The sequence below is a fragment of the Colossoma macropomum genome, unplaced genomic scaffold (assembly GCF_904425465.1).
Source record: "Colossoma macropomum unplaced genomic scaffold, Colossoma_macropomum, whole genome shotgun sequence".
NCBI lineage: Eukaryota > Metazoa > Chordata > Actinopteri > Characiformes > Serrasalmidae > Colossoma > Colossoma macropomum.
This window is the reverse complement of record NW_023494788.1, coordinates 27,525,888-27,548,280: the sequence shown is the minus strand read 5'-3', so window position 1 is coordinate 27,548,280 and position 22,393 is coordinate 27,525,888. Positions and strand designations below refer to the sequence as shown.

At 39.7% G+C, this 22,393-nt stretch overlaps 1 protein-coding gene across 7 annotated transcripts in view; it reads right to left on the bottom strand.

Moving 5' to 3' along the window:
* afap1l1a (actin filament associated protein 1-like 1a) overlaps positions 1-22,393 on the bottom strand; it is a 44,300-nt gene that overhangs the window by 10,011 nt on the left and 11,896 nt on the right. The window contains exons 1-10 of one of the 7 annotated variants that reach the window (XM_036568994.1): positions 16,495-17,040; positions 16,329-16,376; positions 8,587-8,736; positions 7,401-7,484; positions 7,227-7,312; positions 6,489-6,600; positions 5,910-6,008; positions 5,207-5,415; positions 3,299-3,478; positions 3,000-3,083 (exon numbers count right to left, since the gene is read on the bottom strand). In XM_036568994.1, the coding sequence (XP_036424887.1) occupies positions 3,000-3,083; positions 3,299-3,478; positions 5,207-5,415; positions 5,910-6,008; positions 6,489-6,600; positions 7,227-7,312; positions 7,401-7,484; positions 8,587-8,736; positions 16,329-16,365 (1,041 nt within the window). In that variant the 5' untranslated portion in view covers positions 16,366-16,376; positions 16,495-17,040. Of the gene's footprint in view, positions 1-2,999; positions 3,084-3,298; positions 3,479-5,206; positions 5,416-5,909; positions 6,009-6,488; positions 6,601-7,226; positions 7,313-7,400; positions 7,485-8,586; positions 8,737-16,328; positions 17,042-22,393 lie in introns of those variants that run through there. The other 6 variants (XM_036568993.1, XM_036569000.1, XM_036568996.1 and 3 more) reach the window with 6 other exon arrangements.

The window sequence follows — 22,393 nt, the reverse complement described above, 5'->3', positions numbered from 1 at the left end:
TACCATAAACAATAAAACCACGAAAGTAGTCTCCTGACTGTGTATCATGAAGTTTCCCTTCCATGTGTATATTTATAGCAAGTGGGGAAAAAGGTTTCCTCCCTTTTGGAGGTTCATTGATGGGCCGCCCTTTCTAAGGTCAAGGAAGCCAAAACAGTAGTACTAAGGGTCGAAGACGCAAACTGCCTTGTCAAAGTTCTTTAAAGCACAACTTGACATGAAATTTCACACACCAGAGGTTTGGGATGAAAAAGAATTGCTCTATGTGGCAATTTCTCTTGACATGAATGTAATTTCACTCACAAAAATTGACTGGCAATGTCAGTGTGGCTGGGCCTTAATAAACTAGCCACGAACTAACATGCTAGTCACGATACAACAATACAATTTGTTACATTGCGATGTACATCTTCTTAATTAATGCACTTAAATAAATATAATGAATTAAATTCTTTTTATTTAAATTTTGTTTACATTGTGTTTTTCTGAATTCTTTTATGAAGTTTTTTAAAGGTTTCTTAGTTTACTTTTTTCTAATACAGTATTTTGGAATATTTGTTCAGTCTTATATTTCAGTTGAGTCCATTTTCAGTGGCCTTTTTGTCGTCTTCCCTACTTCAACACACCTAATCTTATTAGAAAGACCTTGCTGAGTCAATGTCGGTATGCAGAGCAATGTCTCCCTACTCCAGACCTAGAGGCATTGTATCGCATAGTTTTGTGTTCTCCTTGCATCTGAGTCATGATCAGGTCCTTCCTGAGCTGAATCAGGTGTATCAAACAGGGAAAACAGTGTGCAAGGGAACTCCAAAACTAAAGTTGAGAACATTATGTACTTTGCGTATAAGAAAACAGATGTACATACATCTTTCTTTCGTATTGGACCACTGGTGTAGCCCATTTGTTTTAGTCTACACATGTGGATAACAGTGGCACAGAGAGGGAGCGAGCAGAAGAAAAATGCTTGTCTCAAAGCTCCAGTGGGGAATCAGCTCCAGAACGAGTTTAGTCAGGAAGCAGACTCCCAGCAGCAGCTTCCCTAGCCCACCACAGCCTACCCCTCAGAGCCCAATGCTAAATCAGGCTAAATGTGCTCCATTTCCTTCCAGACTCTTCCTTTCTCATACACATATGCACTCGCGCACCATTATTGACATCACTCTGCCTCACGTAACAGCTCTCTTTCTCACTCATTATGTGTTATTTACAGCTGCCAGCGAACGATTTACTGCTCTTAGTGTGACACCTCTTAATTAGAGCAGATGGTGAGCATGCTCTGAGCAGTTAGCCTCCCAGATGCACTGTCAGTGTGTTTACACACATATACACACCGCCTTCACTTTAAGCAGGAGAAGTGGCTTTAGTCACACGCTAAAAGGTAGACAGACATTCTCTCTTTTAAAGCTACAGGTTAGTAAATCACTGTCATATTCAAACACCTCCTTTTATCAATCTCACTTTATTTTTATAGTCCTCTAAGTTTAGATTCTGGTACAAAGTTAAAGTGGAATTCTACAGATTTTTCAAAATTTCTGCATAATTTAATCATTAAGATGTAAACAAAGTTCGATGTGAAATGCTCTGTTATAGAGAAATGTACAGACAGAATTGTTTGCACAGGTAGTGATTGGAACCAGATATCTGAAGAGTTTAATGCCTCTAAAAGCGACCTCACAGAATCACACTTAATAGCTACAAATATGCTGCCTGATGCCTGAGATTGTTTTACGATAAGTCTGAGATAAGGTTTTAGCTTAGGATTAGGCTCAGGGTTAACAGCATTGATTACATTCAGTGTAATGTTCAGTTTAATTTAATAGATTTTTAATTGAAATGTTAGTTAAAAGCAAACTAAGCATCTATACAGCAGCAACAGTAGACGTTCAAAATGAAGCTTTGCCCGTCTCTGTTTTTTTTTACACTATTTGAAAACAGTAGCTGCCTTTTACACAGACCTCTGCTGTGATGCATCATTCTGTAGCTGCCGCCTTGCCCATATTAGGAATTCCAGATTTTCATTATGGGAAAAATGAATGGCGTTTTTTAAAATCTCCTCCATCGCACCCTGTGGTAAACCAAAATGTTCCAAGCCTGATACATCCTGTATACATTATCCCCCTGAGTGTCACTAGATTCTCTATATTATGAGGCCATTTAACAGTCAATATACAAATAATGCTACGTACATGCTAGAAGCAAGCTCATTCTCCCGTGCACTGAAATGACCTCGCATGAAAGGAAGTTCAGTATTAAACTTCAACACTGTTACATACCAACACAACCAACTCAAACTGTAGACTTCTTGACTACCGTTTGTGCCAAAGCTTACTGGTTTGTGTGGGGTATTTTGAGGAAAATGGCCAGCTATCTATATACAGCTGCTTAGGGCACAACAGCCACCAAAGCATCCCCAACAACTTCCAAGTTATAACTGTACTATTCCGTTGTCTAGATGCTCAATTGAAGGTCTCAAGAAAGAACATACTTTTCTGAAGTGGAAAAATAGAAAAAAAAAGAAAAGGAGGAGAAAAAGCTCAAAAGATAAAGGTTTGCTTGTTTCCTTGCATTAACGTTATGCCATTTGTGTTGGCTTGTAGTTGGATCACAGACTCGTTTTACAACAGCGGTTATCAACTTTCTCTGTTAATCCAGGTTCCAGGTTCAAACTTAGACTGTGATTAATCATCAGTTTTGTGATGTCAATTTTTGTTGTGATAGTGACAAAATGTTGGAAGTTGTGAAACCAGAAAGGAAAAGGTGTCAGCTGTTATAATCATGAGTTGATCCTGTGGAGGCAGATCATTTGTTCATTAGCACTACGGTTTCAGTGAGATCACCATTTGGATGACCAAGGAATAAACATGAAGTCTTCTATGCCTCCCCATGCATGTTATGCTTTTGGTATGGATGCTTTCCAAGAGTGTGGATGAATTGTATAGGACATGTGCTGCATGTGTGAGATCCACTTTGAGGTAATATAAAGTTCAATAGGCCCTCACCTTGTCCAACTCTATCTTTCTGGGGATCATGGGAGATGTCGAGCTGTCCAGTGCATTCCCTGGGCTGCTTACTTCACGCACCACCTAAAACCACACAGAGAAAAATCACACATCAGCAGGCCTCAGTGCGTGAACAGATTCAGCTACACTTGGGGTGCCTCCACCAAAGGAATTCTTCTCTTGTGCAATATTGTCTCTGGCCTGTGCTCAGGATACATCTATTAAACTGTGTGTGTATTCTTAATGGATGGTCACACAGCTCTGGTTGCATGACCTGAAAAGTCCTTTATAATATTTACCCGGAGCCATTTCTCAGCCTGCTCTTTGCTCTGGACGGCCAGCACCACGGCATCTCCTCCAGGCAGGGAAAAGCGCAGCTCATGCTTCTTCTTCCGCCCATCTTTTGGCACGTAGATGACGTTACACAGGTTGAGTGGCAGGTCCATGTAGGGAGACTGGTCTTTGGAGCTTTTGTAGCACTGGCGTGGAAAACAAGGTGCAAAAATTGCTGAGTGCAATTACCATTCAGCACAATGTAGGGATGACCAAATATGTCATGTTATCGCTATCATGATTACATCACAACATGCTTTACTGAGTATATTATGGGTATCATCCATATTTCTATAACACAGAACAACTGCATTATAAAAAAGACACATTTCAAATAGTGACTGATTAGATGTCAGTCCACCATGCCATTTTGTTTATTTTGGTTTTGGAGGTGGTAGAGACATACAGGTAGTGTGCACTGGTACAACAAACTGGACTGGAACTGTAACACACACGCTCTGTACAAGAAAGGCCAAAGCTGCCTGTACCTCCTGAGGAGGCTGAGGTCTTTTGGTGTGTGCACTAAGCTCTTCTGGACATTCTACCAGTCTGCTGTAGCTAATGTGTTATATTCTAAGCTGTTCTATGCTGGGGCAGCAGCATTAACAAAGGTGCTCTGAACAAAGTGAACAAACTTATTAGGAAACCTGGCTCTGTTGTATGGGTCAAGCTGGACTCTCTGGAGGTTGTGGCGGAACAAAGGAATCTCAACAAGCTATTAGCCATCTTAGACAATACCTCACACCCCCTGCATACTACAATGGAAAAACAGAAAAGCACAGCTGTGCTATGTTAAAGAGCGCCATGTAAGATCTTTCTACCCACTGCTATTAGGCTCTACAACGAGTCTCCTTACTGCGTACCGATCTACTGCTGCCTGAACTGTGCTAAATTACTTCACTAGTCACACTTTAGGCTGTAAATACTGCTGCTCTTCTCGTTATGTTTACACTCATTGTGTATTAAATTACCCCATACCACTTAGTGCAATATCTGCTCTCATGTAAGTGCAACCAATATTGTATATGCTTATATAAATATGCTAAAAGTTATACTTCTATTCCGATACTTTCATATTTTAATCTAATTTATGTCTATTTTTATTTCTGCTTAAATTATGTCTATTCTTGTTTCTGACTAAAATATGTCAGTTTATGTTCAATTATATGTTTTGCTATTGTAACGTTGCAATTTTCTTATTCCTTTGCAATTTTCCTTCCTTTCTTCCTTCCTTTCTTCCACCCATCCTTCATTCCTTCCTTCCTCCCTATCTATGTTTATCAGTTGCTTGATTTTTCCTCCTGTTCCTTCTTAAATAGTTCATTTTTAACACTGGATTCCTCTGTGCTGTAGTTTTTAATAGCTATTTTTGAAAAGGAATTCACCAATTATTTAAAATGTATGCATAATGTGCATAATCAAATCATTCAGATGTAAACAAAGTCATTCAGAATGGTTTGTTTGAGTCGGTAAGTTTCTCTACAATGCACATTTCACATCAAACAACACTTTGTTTATTATTTAACTACTGAAATACATAGAATTCTTGAAAAAATGAAGGCACTCCTGTTTACTGATGCATTTTTTCTGACCCAGCTTGTTTGTGAACCTCACATACATATCGTGCGTTGTAAAAATGGCTGGTACAGTAGTGTTGTTTAGTAGTATGCTGTGTTTTTTACCTGCTGTATCACCCATGATTTGCTCTAAAGTGACTTAGAAGGCTAACAATGGATTGGTTAGCATGATTACATCTCTTACATACTTATGATTACATAACCATAAATAGACCCTACTTGCTTTCTTTTACAAACTGCTAAATTATGTTTGAAAAGGGCAGATAATGTCTCTAAGTAAAGCTGGATGCTGCTCACCTGCAGTCTGTTCTCACGGATGACAGTGAGCTGTTTGGCCCACTGGCCAAAGCGCTTCTTCCTCAGCAGGAAGGCACAAATGCGGCAGTCCCTCACTGGGGCCATAGAGTTCTCTTCTGAGGGCCACTGGTGAGTTAAACGCTGACCTTTCTCTTCTTCTTCTTCATCATATGACTCATAGGAGCTGCTAAGAGCATCTGAGTCATTATCTGGGCAATAAAGATGTGGCATTAGGAAATAAAACACTTAGCTCTTAACACTTTAACTCCACAAACAGTTCTGCAACAAGAAAATAAAATTTGATCAGGCCTTTTTTGTTTCATGGCCAATTCAACCCACTAACTAGGACTTCCCCATCACACAGTGCTACCTACGAGACATAGAGCCACCATGTCTTTTTGAATAGCTGTTATTACAATGTCATTGGACAGTTCGGCACACGTGGAAAAGAACACTAACTGCCAATTCTGTGTGTCAGCTAACAGAAGTCTAGCTTGGCTAGCATCATGTTGAGTAATTGGGGTGGCAGCAACTTCCAAGGCCAGTTATGTGATTTATGACTTCCAGCCGAGGATGGCTGCAGCATTGCCAGGGATCGAACTCACAATATCCTGGTGACAGACTTTTTATATTAATTAAAATCTCCTTCTAGAAGCACTGAGAAATGCATGCAAACGCAACATTTGTGTTGTTCCACACTTACAGGAGTTTTTGCGCCGCCCGTTCATGCAGGTAGTGGGGTAGTTGTTGTCTGCGTCTTCATAGTACCCATCCTCAATGGAGTTAGGAGGACTCGAGCTACCTAGAGGTCAGCAGGGTCAGGTGGTTAAGGTCACATTGTAAAGAATGGTTACATTCCTCTATAGTTTAAGACCAACAATAAAATGTTGTATAAAAAACAATAAAGTGCACATCAGTATATCTTTTAAGAAGTATATCGTTGCTGTTGGAACAAAACCTTAAATGTATGAAAAAGTAATTTTACAGGAGAATTAAAGAACATCCTTAACTTCTAATGGAAGTTAATGTAACAGTATTTTATTTTAAGCAATTTTGGGCCATTTCAATTAGTCTATTCATCATAAAATTATGACACATTTTATGTGCCAACTGCCATTTTAAAAGCATGTGAAAATATGAAAAATGACAAAAATGGAGATGTAAGGTTTTGATGATATCTTACTTAGATATCAGAACATTCCACAGAACCATTACGTATGGAGGTATGGGTGCTAAAAAAAGACATTCATTTCAGTGGAGCAGTAGTTCTGGGGAAACTCACTGCGGCTGGTAATGTACTCTGGCAGTGTGCCTGGACTGAGTGGCACAGCCTCCTCATAATAATCCTCTGGAGGAGGGGTGTTGGGCAGGGGAGGTGGTGAGTCTGCTGTCCTCTGGTCAAAAAGCGGGTGAAACAAAAGCGTTAAACCATCTGCCTGGCTCCACACATTTCCTTACAATCAACATCTGCTTTTCCATACAAGTCCTCACTAAGAGGCCAACCAACATGGCAGAGATCCACCACTCAGCAACTTAGCCCAATAACAAGGATATGTGACCCCTGCAGCAAATCAAAATGAAAACCCACATGCTGCATGAGTGAGCAAAACAATACATGTCAGTCTCCAGCAATGAGCATTGTTTTAATAAAGGCACAAGTCAAGGATAAGCTTCCACACAGAAAATGTGTACAATATGTTTATATGGAAAACCTGGAAGAGAGCTTTCCTTCATTAAGTCATCATGGCCCTTTAGGGACATGGCCACGGGGATGACTGGACAGTGACATGAGACAGTGACTGACTTGAAGATGGCTAGCTGGCCCTGAGTCTGCTGTGCAGCTGAAAAGAGGCTACAGTGTAGGGTGATTAATCTTCTTGCCATACCTCACCATGACAGAGCACCACCCTTATTATAAACGGACACCAGAGCTTATATTTCACTCAAACATGACCGCTGCCTGAGGGAAAATGCTCGGAAATCGAAGAAACAGGATATTTATGAGAAGGTGGGTCCTTACGGGTTTCGATGGGGATGTTTGGTGTGTTTGGCTTGGGTCTTTCTTCTGCTCTTCTACTTCAACTTTTAGGTCACCAAGGTCGCAGTCTGTGGAAGGGATATGTAAACACTTTCAGTGAGCGTAATTATCAGCAACAATGGGGAGCGCAAGTACGTCAAAGCTGCGCTTACTTACCAAACTTCTCAAAGAGGGATTCCACAAAGCTAGTCCCATTTCTGTAGGCGGATGTGTTCATGTACATGTAATCTGTTCCAGTAACTGTAAAGTAAGAGAGTCAGCATCAATCAATAAACTAGTCTCCTTAAATCTGGCTATATGTAATGGGAATTAGTGTAAGTCTACCCATTTGACAGAATATGAACAACTTTACTAAAAGATATATGAACAACTATGTGACAAAATGCATATGCGCAGCTGTGTATCTCAGGCTCTGTGTTTTATTGAGATCAGTAACATTCAACATATGCACTCGTCATGCAAACTGTTAGGGGTGGGACAATAACAATATTTGAAAAAAACAATATATAAGGACAAAATGGTAGATAAATATGTTTTTTTTCTGTTATGTAAAACCACAGGTATTTTGGATCTAGGACAGTTTTCATTTTCACCAAAAAGGGTGACAAAGCCTTAAGGCCTTTTTCACACTGTATGCGAGTTTACAGACAGAACAACAACAAAAAATGCACATCAAGTTCTGAAAATGATTACATCAACACCAATATGAATGTCATTTGCGTGCTCATTTTGCTGCTTGGTGCTCTGAGCTAAACCAGTGTCTCAAACTCTTTCTAGGCCTTCAGAGGCTTAATGATTTCTGGGAACTACAAAATAAATCACTGTAATTTTTAGTTCATTTATTTTCAAAAAATCATCCTTAAATTTTTAAAAGTACATGCATTGCTGACGATGGAAAACATATAGTCAAAAATGGAACAGAATGCTATACCATAGCTCTTTACTGAAAGAGTGACTGTAAAACTGCTACAAAGTAAGATATATGCTTTAATTTCTGTCACAAGCTTCACGTAAAACATGGAATGACTTTTAGAAGCTTAAAATGTCTGTGTTCAATCTAGCATGAAATCCCATAGGGACACTAGCAGAAATTAGCATTGTCATACAGGTGGGTTTTTCCCTAATGTTTTGACATTTATGGCCCAAACTTAAGGCCTGGCTCTAAAAGTTACGGTCGGCCACTGAAACTCCTTTGTGACTTTTTTTTTTTAACCGAATAGGCAGTGTTTGCATCTTTGATCCATGGCAAATGAAGATAAATGATAATATTGATGACATTACTACTTAATCAATCTTTAATCAATTTATTTAGGAGAAATTGAGTTTATCAATAAGTTTATACATTTTTTAAGTCGCCAAGAACCACCTGAGGGCTGCAGCTGTTTCAGCAGGCTCCTCACAGCACTCTTCTTCTCTTCTGTAGCGGAACTCAAGGTCTCATGGTCCAGCAGTTTCAGCAGCACGTTCAGCTCTTTCACCAACAGCTCCATCGCTATGGGTCAAATATCAAGATCAGAGGTCATCACACACCAGACTATACAACTGTCTATGAGTGCCACAACAACAGGTCAATTATCGCACCTTCAATCACCTAATGACCACAGCATGACAGAACAAATAAAAACAACCGTCAGTGGAGAGACATGAGGAGCATCAGTAATGTTGATTTAATGCACATTTTATGGTGGATAAGTCTGTCTACCTCTGCCTCTCATGTGCTTCCTGAGCTGAAGAGAGTAAGATCAAGATACAGGGTTCACTGTAACATTATATTCCACAGAGTGTCTTCAGTGCTGTCAGCAGAGAGCATGAGTTATAGGCAGGGAAGATGACGACAGGTTAGCGGGCTTATAACTTGGAACAGGTTTGGACCTCAGAACGTCCCACTGGGGCTCAGGAGTTCTCGTCCAGGTCTCTATGGGATGAGATCGGCTGGGGTAACGTAACGCCCCCATGACACACATGCACATGGAAAACAAAGACATGCCCTTTAACTTATGGCAAGCTGCCCATCCTCTCTAACCAACACCCTGACCACATCAGGAGATCGTTTAAGCCCAAAAGATACAAATCTACACTGAACATTTTTAACAGAGCAGTGGTAGAGGAATGATGTATTAGGAGTCCTTCCCAAGGGCCCTCATTGGTATAGCTTAGGCTTTCCTGTCTAGAGAATCAAACACTGAATCTTGCATTTTTGCAGAGCAAAAAAGTTATCCGCTGTGCCCCCCAACTGCTTCAAGGGCCCTGACACACCTAGCCACCTGTTGGCCTCTTTTGGGCTTTTGTTGGGTGTCTACAGCTGAAGACTGGCCTAATTTTTAGCAGCGTGCCCGCATAGTTGGCACTAGTTGGTGTCAGCCCCCATTCAACTGATGATGAATTGCCAGAAGTGAGAGAAAATTCTGACTGGCTGCTCAGCCTAGCCGGGAGAATCAGAACAGAAACTGAAGAGAACGAAGCATGCAAAAACACTGAAAAAAAGTGCAGATTTGAATTGATTTAGATTAGTACATCAATTACATTTTTATATCAAATCAACATTTTTTTCATTTCATTTTTGGTCTGAATTGTGTTGACATAATATATTTTATTCATGTGGAACCGTCCATATTTGAATTAAGTAAAGTCAGCATTCTTTTTTTCAGCGTAGCTAGGCTAGTTACACGAAGTCCTGGGTGCTCAATAAAAGGTGCTCCTTGGTGATTTTATCTCTGTCCAAATCAGCCATGTTGGTGTTTTTCTCTCTCCTCCCTTGAGAAAATTCCAGGCTGAACTACCTACTGTTTTTCATCAAACTTTGTGGTTGTTTGATAGATTTAGTACCATCTGGAAACAAATTTCTTGGATTTCCCAGACAGATGACCACTGCTACTCCCTGTATTTAATCTCCTACTGCACATATCCATGTTAAACATTTTCTGAATCATGAAACAGTGAGATGCTTGGGAAGCCTTTCAACCGTTAGAGAAGTGAGATCTTGCAGGCTGATTAAAAGGGTGATTATAATGGCAGCTACATGTCTAAAGCATTTTATGTTCACATATACAGCATCATTGTTTTATATGAACAATATCATAAATTTCCATGTGAATAAACGGTGGTCATGTGACCATGTATGATGCAAACATCCAGGTCTGAAGAAATTACAGCCCAAAACTCGTGCCTAACGTCGTAACTTTATTGCTGTCTGGATGTGTGAGTTTTATGACTTTTGTACTTACATGCATCCAATTTCAGATCATTATATGATTCTGTTCCATTTTTGACTAGAAATACAGATCACGGTCACCTCCTGGTGTGAGGAGTTAGCCAAGCTGTTTGAAATGGCAAGCTTTCTCGGTTGAGTACAATACAGAATGTCTGTTTGTTTATGTTCTGACATGTGATCAAATATCTGCAAATATTGGCTTTCTGCACATACTTTCTGTGAAATGCAGAAACAACAGACAGGCCTCTTTCTGTTATTATGCTTCTAAACTTTGAAGTTTACTTCCACCTTTTATTAGGTGCTTAAGCTCGGGACACATTTTTAAGAAACATTTGAAACATATCTTTTTAATTTAGCTTTTAATTAAATCCTAGCTCTTTCTCAGTCATGGATATTATTACTATTATTATTATTATTATTATTATTATTAATAATGTCTGAGGTACAGTCTCAGTCCTAAGATAACCACAACTGCGCCTCACACTAAGCAGCTGAGTTGCTGCTGGAGGAAAGACATGCAGAGTCTAAAACTCCTGGGATGCTGCAACAGATGCTGCCGCCCACAAACTGCACAATCGGCACGCCAGTAAATGCCTCCTAAGCTGCACACTCCCAGTCCATATTGGAGATCAACAATTGCTAATGTAGAACCCATGCATTTGGACCTGCATAGTAAGCAAATGAACTAAAAAAACACAATCAAAAACGCCTGCTCTGCAAGTTCAAACAAACCTACCACCCGGTTTTTGGGGGGCTCAAAAGCAAGTGTAATAATAAATCAGAGTTTCATCAACGTCCCCGAGGGGCGAGCGTTCCGGCAGGAGGCCTGCCGGTGTGGGTGGATTCTCCCAGCTTTGTCTGAGGAAAATAAACGTGCTCTGCGAACACCTCTTGACCCAGTGGACATGAGCTCATAATCAACAGCACGGCCGCAGCACTTGCACGCTGCTAGAGAAGGGGAAGAGAGAGAGAGGGGGAGTGAAGCTCAGAAAGGAGCGGCTGTGATTGTCTGTGTCCATCATACAGCTGGACAGCTTGGCTTGAACAGTGGGGGAGGCCAGCCAAGGCATCCACCTCAGGGCCTGGGGGCTTACAGCGATAAACAGGCGTGATGGGTCAGGACCTGAATCGTTCTCATATGCCAGCTCCTTAGACAATCAGTTATGCTCACAAATCTTTAATTCATTTACAGGCAGAGAGTAGAGTGGGAAAAAGTGAGCAAGAACAAGAAGAAAATAGACAGGAGACAGATTGGACAGTACATTTCTGGATCATTTCATGTTTTCCTTCAAAACAATCCACGCTCTAAAAACAATGTTTGGAGACACCAAGAGGAAAAGCTAACAGACACTTTTTTCATCTCAAGGTGAAAGACTATGCATGATGACAGGGCTTGGGAACATGCTTCAGATGACCTACCCATGCTCACAAATGCCCTCTTTTGGGCAAGCTGTATAGAACATTGGCAAAAATATCAATTAACTTTTAGGGGAACCTTTAAATGTTCAAAATTTTTTAAAGGTTTAGCATAATGTAATTGTTGGGATATAATTAAAGCCATTTAGGGTTTTAGTGTAATGTAATGGTGTATTTCAATAAAGTCCCCAGGATGCACTGCAACAATATTTGCACTCTGACTCGCCTGCCACAACAATCTACGAGACAGCAGTTACACCTCAGTTCCACATAATTCTATGCAATTCCACACCAGTTATATCAGCAAACACATTAGAACTTGCAGCAAAGAATGGATATCAGGTGTCTAGTTCAAGCAGATAGGTAGGTTTAAAAGACCAAGCTCCTGGGGACATTTAAATTTTAAATATTTCAAGTATTTATTAAATATTAAATATTTAAAATGTAATATTACAAGGTTTACTACAAGTGCCTATATTTTACTTTTGAAGTTTTTGAATATTTTGAATAAACAATGGCCACTTTGGGTTATAGCACAACATTAATTAAAAATGAAACAAAAACATTATTTTTATCTGGCCCACAGATTTGTAGAGGTTTCAAATATGGCCCTTTTACTCATTGAGTTTGACCCCCCTGCTCTAGAATGTCACATTTCAACACCAAACCATTCTGCATGACCCTCTGTTTGCTGCAATGTTGCTGATACTGTGTCCCAGGGACAGGCAATATGGCAAATATTTAGTATTACAATATTTGAAGAGACTTTCACAGTACACAACATTTATCATGATATCTAGCTTTGTCTGAGGTTTAGTAAATTGGAACACAAAAGCCACAGTAGTGTCACATTAAAAAATACTATGAAAAACAAACAAAAAAAATAAAACATTTCACATATTGTACTGTATTAAATGAAATTAGGCAAGCCTAATCATGCTATCTTTGTAATGTAACACGCAGTTGGTCAGTGTTTTTAAGTACTAAAGATATCAACAATGTGCTTAGAAAAGCATAATGTGATATAATTTATCACAATAACAATAAAATATATCATACTGCCCAGCCCTACTAAGGCCATTGCCCTCTTTTACAAATGCCTTGAGATCTATTAGTGAAACGTGGGTTTCCAGTGAGCTGGTGTTGAGGTCCAGAGGTCTTCATGTCAAAACGAGTCAACATCAGCTTTCTCCATGGGGAAGGTGAAGAGTTTATGGACACAGAAACACACACATACACACACAAACATATACAGTTGCATGCATACGCCCACTCACTGAAATTATTTATCTGAAATTTAGGTCAGCGGAGCTGCTAGTGAAAAAAGCTGACTTTCTCAATCCAAAGGCCATAGCTGTGAGCAGAAAGGCCTTTATTTGTTGGTGATTTGCTTACTGAAAAAACACCTTGCTTCCTCCCCTCATGCCCTTCAGCTGCCTCCAGGGTAGACTCCCACTAGTGTGTATATGTTGTTCCAGCGTGCGTGTTTGAATGTTTAAAACCTCCCTATTCAGACTTGTTGACACAAGCTCTTGCCATCACAAAGAAAAAAGGCTGGTTTAGCTCACCACATTGCCCTGATGATGACCCCTTTCAGGAGACATGGTTGAATAGCAACTTAATGTGCCACAACAACTGGGAGTGGGTAACATTTTGGCAGCGTCTTCGGAAATGCCCTAAATTCGGAAAATCATAGAATCATAGGCTGTGCAGACTGAGTAGGGGTGCCATCACATTGTGATGGTTGAGGAGGAAGCATGGTGGGGTGTATTAGTCATGGATACTTGAGTGTGAAATCTAGTTATTATAGTCAGAAATAAGCTGTAACTGAGAATCTAACCAAGGTATCGGAAGGTATCAGACACCAAAGAAAGCCTTCAAGCTTCTATAGGTAAGCCATAAATTACTGTACAGCTACGAACTGGGGTTGGCAATTCAACATGATACCGTTATAATGACATCACAATATGCAGAATTTCCCCGACCACAGAAATTCACCACACTGCGTTTTGGATGAGATATAGACATTATGATGTAACTGACATGCTAGTGTTTACTTTGCAGTGTCTCATTTTTGTAATGCACAATTTTTTGGCCAAAGTAAAATTCTCAATCTGTTGTCAAATGCAAAATGCACTATATTCAGAACCCAAGTCCAGAGAGGATCCGATCATTGATATAGCTGTGTGTTAAAGCAACATGATAAAGCAGCGCAATATAGCTGCATGTGGCATAGCGAGCTGGCTTGAATCAGAGGAGCAGCATCTAGCTAATGCAGTAGGCTTGAATCACATAACTTTTTGGACCTTAAAGAAATAAAGTTTTTCTGCAAACTGAAATTTGGGGTGGTTTTGTTGAAATATTGTGTTTAATACTAAACTTAAGTGTGGTGTTTCATCATTTTGTTGATGAGTGAACATAAGCCAAATCAGACATTCAATCAATTTCCTACAACTTACTCAAGCTCTAATAATCAAAAGTAGATCAGTGATCAGATTACACATTGTCTACAGAGAACACACCACATTTTAATGTATAATTTCTGTTTTCTTTTTTCAGTTGAACGTAGGTTTTGTTTTTTTCAATATATTAAACTCAGCAAAATAATTGCAGAAAAAATGCCATATTTAAGTTTGTTCCCTGTGGAGAATGTGTTTTCACTTAAAATCAACAAGACATGTCATTTGACTGGGGGGGTGTTCAAGCTTTTGTATATGACTGTATTAGAGGTTCTTTTTAGAATTGATAGTCCAAACTATATTAAGTGCTGGTTTAAGAGTTAGTAGCATTATTCTTATATATTCTATTGAAATATGTGCAAATAATTATATTTGTCATGTATGTAATAAATGACATACATTAACAAACTAAACATGAACTTAGTGTATTGTGTGAGATGATAGTGAGATGATAGTGCTCCAGCCCTGCACGTGTTTGATGACACTACTAATACACATGACATCTCTGGTAGTTTCTTCCACCCTGGCCTAAGAAAAAACATACTCTAGGGCAAACACTGTCCAGGTATTGTCAGCATTCTAGAAAACTGAACAAAGGTATCAAAAAAGCAGATTTAGACAAATTATAAAGTGTCCTATTTTGCCTCTTCATAATTTTTCATATCTTTTTTTTTTTTTTAACATGGCCCTACAGTCCATTCCAACTTCACAAACCTCATAAAAATTACATATGGCAAATTGTGATAATGTTTTAAGTATCATGATGCTATACTTTTGCCATATCGCCCAGCTTTACTGCCTTGAGCAAACACAGAAAGAACTGGATTGCAGAGTTCTCCACGTCATGGCTTTTTTAGTTAATCTGTTTTTAAGAAAGTAGCATAACTGTTGAGTAAGGCCTAGGATTACCCCAGCCAGGTTACACAGCACGTTCTAAGATCTTAATGAAAAAAGCTTCCTTTGGGGCCAGTTATAGCCAGCTTAAAGCAACACTAGTGCAGTGAAGCATATACGATTCCCACAGTGATACGCTCTCACTGGAGGAGATCAAACGCATGGAGCTCCTCTTTATCTTCAGCTGCACCTGTGGAGGGTCACTTCCAAAGCCAAGCACAACATGGGCCTACATGCCCACTCCCCTCCCAAGAGCCACACATGTGGTCCTCTCTGATTATACATCACATCAAAACACTGCACTGCAAACACAGAAACCGACACCAGCACTCCAAGCCATGGCCGGCCAACCTGCGGGCTCTGCTGAAGGCAGGGGTGCTTGTTGTTTTCCTTCAGATCAGGCCTGTACTAAAGGGACCCTGTCTGTCAGCGAGATCTGAGAGGCCTATGGCAGATGATTATCTATTTTTCCTTTCTCGCTCACTTTAAAAAGAAACCAGTGCAGATGTAGCTGGTGCCGGAATGTTCGAGTTGTATTGAGGAATCTGGCGCTGGAAGCAGTGTTTTGGTGGTTTCCCCTCAGCTGAACTAGTCCTTTTAGCACTCGCCACCTCACACAATGGGCTTTAAAGCCTGGACGCATTCCTCACCTCACTGAAAAAGCCCACTCAAACACCTTTAAGCTGACAAAAGCACAGACAGTAAACTGAGAAAGCAATTCCCAAGAATGCGATAAACACCTATGTGGAAAAAATCTTTGTGTATTGCACTTACACTTGCACAAATAGGGTGGTAAAGCAGGTTTGGCTCAGGTTTTACAAGAAAGAAGCAGTTAAAACAGCTTTATCTATGAAGCTATTCGTAGAAAAGGACAGTAAATAACTTGTTTCTCACTTCAGCCTGAACAGGTGTTTGATTTGATTTAGCACAGTCTGATTCAGATATTCCTTATTCCTTATTTACAGCCAAGTCCAACTAACTGATACGTTTCGCTCCAGCCATTAGGGAAGTCATTTGAGCAAAGGCAAGAGCTGTCCAGTACTACATCATTGCCAGAAGAGGAAAAAGAGCGGAAAAGAGGAGAATGAGTAATAAAACACCTACCAGCAACAGCTGCTGAGGAGGCAGCCAGGCCCACCATCTTCTACCAGGCTGGAGAAAATCATACAATCAGCAACAAAGGAGCTGTAAATGTGTAACTACTGACCAGAGACAATGGAACTGCAAACTGAGGTTGAGTCAGACAGCAATGTGACTGTCTTGCCTTTACCTTTCTTTCTCCACTCTCCCTCTCCTCTCTCTCTCTCTCTCTCTCTCTCTCTCTCTCTCTCATGGAGGTGAGTGAAGATAGCTGTAACTGGGGAATTTACCCTCCCTTTCTGCTCTGATGCATCATCGGGGGAGGGTGCTCACAGAGTGTGTGCACAGCTAGTATAAGCACCCAATCTCCATCTGCAGTCCTCAGGGACTCTAAAGTACCTGGGATAGGCTTTGTGTAAACACACCCCCACACATGCACTGGTTGGTATTACTATGTTTGTGAGTACCTCCACTGACTCGTGTACTTCTATAGCTCAGTAATGTATGTCCACACTTAAAGCTAATCCTAACATTAACCTCAGTAACCAAAAGGCAACATTTTAGCCCTTTTAGCTTTTCCAGGTACATTTATGGTAAAATGAGAAGTGTTTCTTGTAAAAAATATCCTCACACGCAGAGACGCATGAAGGTGTTTTAAGTTGGAGATGCACGCAAAATATATTTTTTTTATTTATTCTAGTGTTCAAAAAGTTCAAATTGATAAAAAAGGTGCTATTTTCTTATTTATGTATTTTTGTCATAAATTTTTAGTTGTCATTTAAAAGGTTTATATCATGGAAAACCAATTTTCCTTGATTTTTTGAAATAAAGAAGTTTGAAGTAATATGTAAACATTGTTGAAAGGTTCAAAACATACCATTTACTACCCATTCCCTACAGTCAATATTACAATTAAATTACAAAAACAGCCCACTTGTAATTGTTTCTGTGATGCCACAAGAATCAACACATTTATATTTATCCACCTATTCAGTCTACAGTAGTTTAGCTCCACCCATTTACACTGAAGTTCTAAGGAGTTTTCAGCTTTGAGGGATTTTTGAATGAGGTACAATACATAACACAATACATGACTGTATAATGTGGTACTACTAGTGCACTGTGTCTATATGTAAAAATACCATGATACATATTGTGAAAATGTTTTTAACTATCGTGATACGATATTTTTGTCATATCATCCACCTCTACCATCAGTTTTCTGTCATTATGGAATCATCTGAGTACATTCTGAATATATTTAAGATTTCTTTTGTGACAGATTCAAACAAGTTACTTGAAATCTGTGAAGGCGTACAGTTGTAGCATCACAATACCATTATTACATAGATTTATCCCAGTTGGTAGATTTAACTGAAAACAGTGATCCCAGACTTTTGAACGCTAGTGTACATTAAACGGGACATGCCATAGCGTGCTATTATGTGGCAAGATATGACAAAATGCATAACTAATTCATCATATTGCTGATGCACATCCTGATTTCTTGGCTCTTACTCATTCTGGATGAACTTGTTGAACACCTGAGCTGAGCAGTATCATCCAGATTGTTGATGTGCAGAGTGGGTAACATATCATGTCCACATTTAAGCTAGACACTGATTCAATACTTGAACGTGCACAAAGCTGGAAAAATAATGGCTAAAAAAACAACTAATGTATTCAAAATATGGGACATAATTACACCAGTTAATTGTAAGTGAAAAAGAAATATTAGGCTGCTTCGTAGCTCAGAAATAGCCTAAAACACTTTCATCTGGACAGCTAAATCTGCTCGTTTTACTCCTAGTGGCCAAGAGTTGGTGAGGTTGGCATTTTGCACCACCATAAAACAACTAAACACACCTCTTTACTATTCTCAAATGATTTTGTTCAGTTTAATGTTATTACTTATTTTTTTTATCAGTCATAGTTAAACAATCCTGAGATCTAGTGGTACCGCAGCACCCTCAGTGCCCCCCTTCATGCTAATATCATTATAACAATCTGGTCCTCACAAAGGTCTAAAAACAAAAACACACACACTCACACCTCCCCCTCCTCAGTCTGAGCAAAAGTGTGAAGGCATGCCTCATTCACCAGTTCTGACCAGCTTTGAGCAGGCTTTATTTCTGCCAGCTCTTTAACCTCACTCTACACTTTCAGTATTGTTCTGAAAAGTATAACTATATGGTAATTTGAGCCGGTTTGACCTTCTCACTGTGACAGTCCCACAAAATGTGATATAAAAATGATTGGAGAAGTGATCGGAGAACATTTGTTCTGCTCCATATGTAGACAAGAATGCAAAGTGCTTTATCTGTGTGAGGACTATGGCCTTTCCACAGAGCGCACTCCAGGCTTCAAGACGCTGTAAGTTAATACACAAAGGAGTCATTCTCCAGCTATGCTCAGGTGAGTCTCACTTCTCTCTGTTGAGTTCTCTCATGCGAAGTGGAGTCAACTGCTGGCGTGCACGGGCCGCTCCAGCCCACTGACAAAAAGTCCAGACTGCTGTGCAGGATCCAACTTGCCAGAATATCTGAAGGGCACGCTCACGCGTGTGTGTGGATCATCTTATGTACATACACACGCACAAACACATGCTCAGATAAGCCCTTCATATCAGTGGCTCCATCTTTCTACTTCTGAAAGCATGAAAGCAGACACTTTTTCTGTCTGTTCTTATAGTTAAAACACTCCCGAAAGCATATTAAGATCATTCTTGTTAAAAAGACAGCTGAGACCCTGAAAGATGACGCAGTGCTGTATGAGCCATATGCTGGAAACAAAACAGATAAGAGCAATTTCACTCCAGACATCCCTCCACAACAATGATCTAACTGTACATAAAACAGCACAGTTATCTAACTATGTAATTTATTTACAAGGGACAATTTCAAACATGGTGGTCTCACATCTCACATAAAAGAGCAGCAATAAACCAAGCAAAAAAACTTTATTATTCATTTTAAGAGAAGACGAATAAAAGAGAAAGTGAATCATAAGTGAGTCCAGAAACACTTTGACCAGATATTGGCACATCACAATGACCCTGCATCTCTTAACGAGAGTTTAAAGAGTTTACACAATAGTAGGCTTAACCCAAAGGCAGTCAATGTGGCTAACAAGTAATGGAAGCCTATATGCTAGATACACAGACGTATTTAGGTACATATTTGTTCGATGACATTTGGAAGTTACATTTCAATCATGTAACTTCCAAATAACACTTTTTTTCATTGTAGAGCTGCTCATGTTCAACACTGTGATGTTCCATTTTGTAAAATGTACAAAATACCAAAATAAAAATTGACTGCTATTGATGTTTTTAGCTATTCGGTATTTTGTTAGATAACAGTATGTCATATTACATACAGTGTCAGCAAACAAGTCTGTTTGATATTACTTACCAACCTAATGTGGTTTGTGCTAAGTGAGTTATGACTTAACATGCTGTTTGAAAAGTGATAATAGGTAGAGTATAAGCTTTCATTATTGCTGGATAGCCTCATAGCTCCAGTGCAAAAGAAGCAAACTTCAAACACCAAACATGTCTTGGCCAATCAGCTACATTTAGGGTTAGAGTGGAATTTTGAAAATGTAATTTTATGGCTGAACTGTTGCTCTAACAGTGCTGAAAAGTCCAGGCCTGCTGTAAATAAGACTATAACTCACTCTACTGATGTCAGAGCTTGGTGGGTGACTGAACTCTGCAGACTGCCCTAGCTGACATACAGTGGACAGCATTACAATGACGGAGCACTTTGCCCTGTGACCTCCTCAGAGGTGCCCAGGGACACACACACACACACACACACACACACACACACACACACACACAGAAAGTCTGTAGCCTCCTGAAACTACATAAGTAAGAACATGCACTAACAGAGCCACACAAACAACTGGGTCGGCGATACAGACCGACAGCTGCAGTCCATCCATATTAAATGGCACAAATTCGGAGAGGGAGAAGGCTCCATAAGTGGGTTTCGAATTTCTCCACACAATCCCCCCACAGCTTTCTTTTATACCGCATCAGATTTGCGAGATGACATCTTGCCTAAGCACTCCCAAAGTCAATAGCAAGGGAAAGCCCTCCAACATAAACCTCATGTCTCTCATCAAATGTGGATATCCTGCAGTGAGGCAGATGTTTGGGCTGTTACAGGATGTTTGCTTTGCCCCCTAATCTGATGTGTGCCTTCTCAACATGGACATAACAAGTGACTCAGCGGAGATGCTACGGCAAGATGACGTACAAAGGCCGTAATCCACATCATATCAGTACCACATAGTGTGATGGCATTCTGGGTGCTTAGTCACTGATCGCTGAAGAGGATCAGAAACATCACTGTGACTCAGCCAGGTAACGAAAAAAAAGAAAGTGTTTTTTCTGATACTAAAGCCAGGCTAAGATGGAGTTATAGTTTCTGGCAGTAACTGTGAAAGCAACTCCAAACATTGTAATCCTCTCCTAACCACACTCAGCCACGAAGATATCCCTCTGAATTCCAGTCATATTCACATCAGCAGCACCCAAAAAGCTGCAGGAGAGAAAGCCAAGTCCGTGCAGAGCTCCAAAACAGCTGACATCACACAGAAATTCCCACATTTGAGAGATTAGAAAAATAAAAGCTTATTATTTGGACACCTTGACATTCCCACGGGAAAACCTCTCAACTGTGTGCAGTTTGCTGGAGTGCATACAGTGAAGTCACAGTGGCTAGTCACACTTACAGCCAGAGCTCAATTTGAAAGGGGTGCAAGGGGATGCCACTTACCAAGAAAAAAAAAATTAAAGGGGGGAAAAGAGGGAAACCCCCTTTTTCATAACATACTTCAATTGTGATGTAACTGTTACATGATATATGCTGAGATATCTATTAGATATGCATTACTGTACAAAAGTTAAGCTGTGTATCTGGCATTTATTAGCACTGAAACACCACTATTACAATAAATACAAATCATGTGAATACAAAAAGTAGTATTTTTATGTACATCAATGTATTCTTTTTTTTACCTTTTCCAAACGCTCCACATGGAAGCCCTGTATTGTTTGTACTGTTCATCCAATACCTGGTTTGGCAAATAAATCCTGCACTAAATTAAATCAAGTGTGCTGGTGATGGGATTTAACAAATCCATGTGATGGCTGGCGTCATCCGGGGGAGATGTGAAACCAAACTTTGTTCTTCAAACTAATCTACGAGATAGCAACTACTTTTTTTTTTTAAAGGGATTCCTGTTACTTTTTAACTGTCCTTATGTTTATTCACATCTATTCCAAAGGTATGTGGTGTTTTTACAAACACAAACATGCTCACTACCAAGATAAATGGTTTTAAACAATGTGCTTAGGTGCCTAAAACTTTTGCACAGTACTGTTTCAACTCAATTCTCCATCGCTTTTTGTTTAACCATCATGCATTTTGATTTTTTTTTTGTTTGAACACTGTTTACAAGTGGTCTGTTTGTCTTGCACTGGAGCCTCAAGGCTAATGTAGCTAATAAGTAATGGAAGCTTATAGGCCATTGATTAGCACGGTGTAAACCTTGAGCCTGAATACACACACTTGTCTGAAAAGAGTTGTTTAAAGAACATCCTGGCCTAAAACTAATTTAATATGTTAATATGGTGAGATTAATATGTTGTTTACCATGTTATTCAGTATTCTGTAGCAAAGCATAATATCCCTTAGCCTCATCGATTTTACAGAATTCACAATTTAATATGGTTCATTTTCACTCAGAAATGATCTTTCACTAGAATACCCAGCACGCATTACGCTAATACATGATACAATCATTGGAAATTCCTGTGGTGTCAACCAATCCTGACGGCTAGCCTAGCCACTGTTCTATAAGCTAATAAAAACAACCAAGCTAGCCTTAATGTAACTCAGTCATCACAATATGCTTTTCTGAGCATCAGTACAGATGGTTTTTCTAATAAACTCAATTGAAACACTCAAGTGAATGGTTCTTTGGGAAACCTAGTGTGGTTCTTCCATGGCTTCGTTCCAAGGAACCCTTTTTGGCGCCTTTAATTTTAGAACTGTATGTCTGAAAACAGAACATCT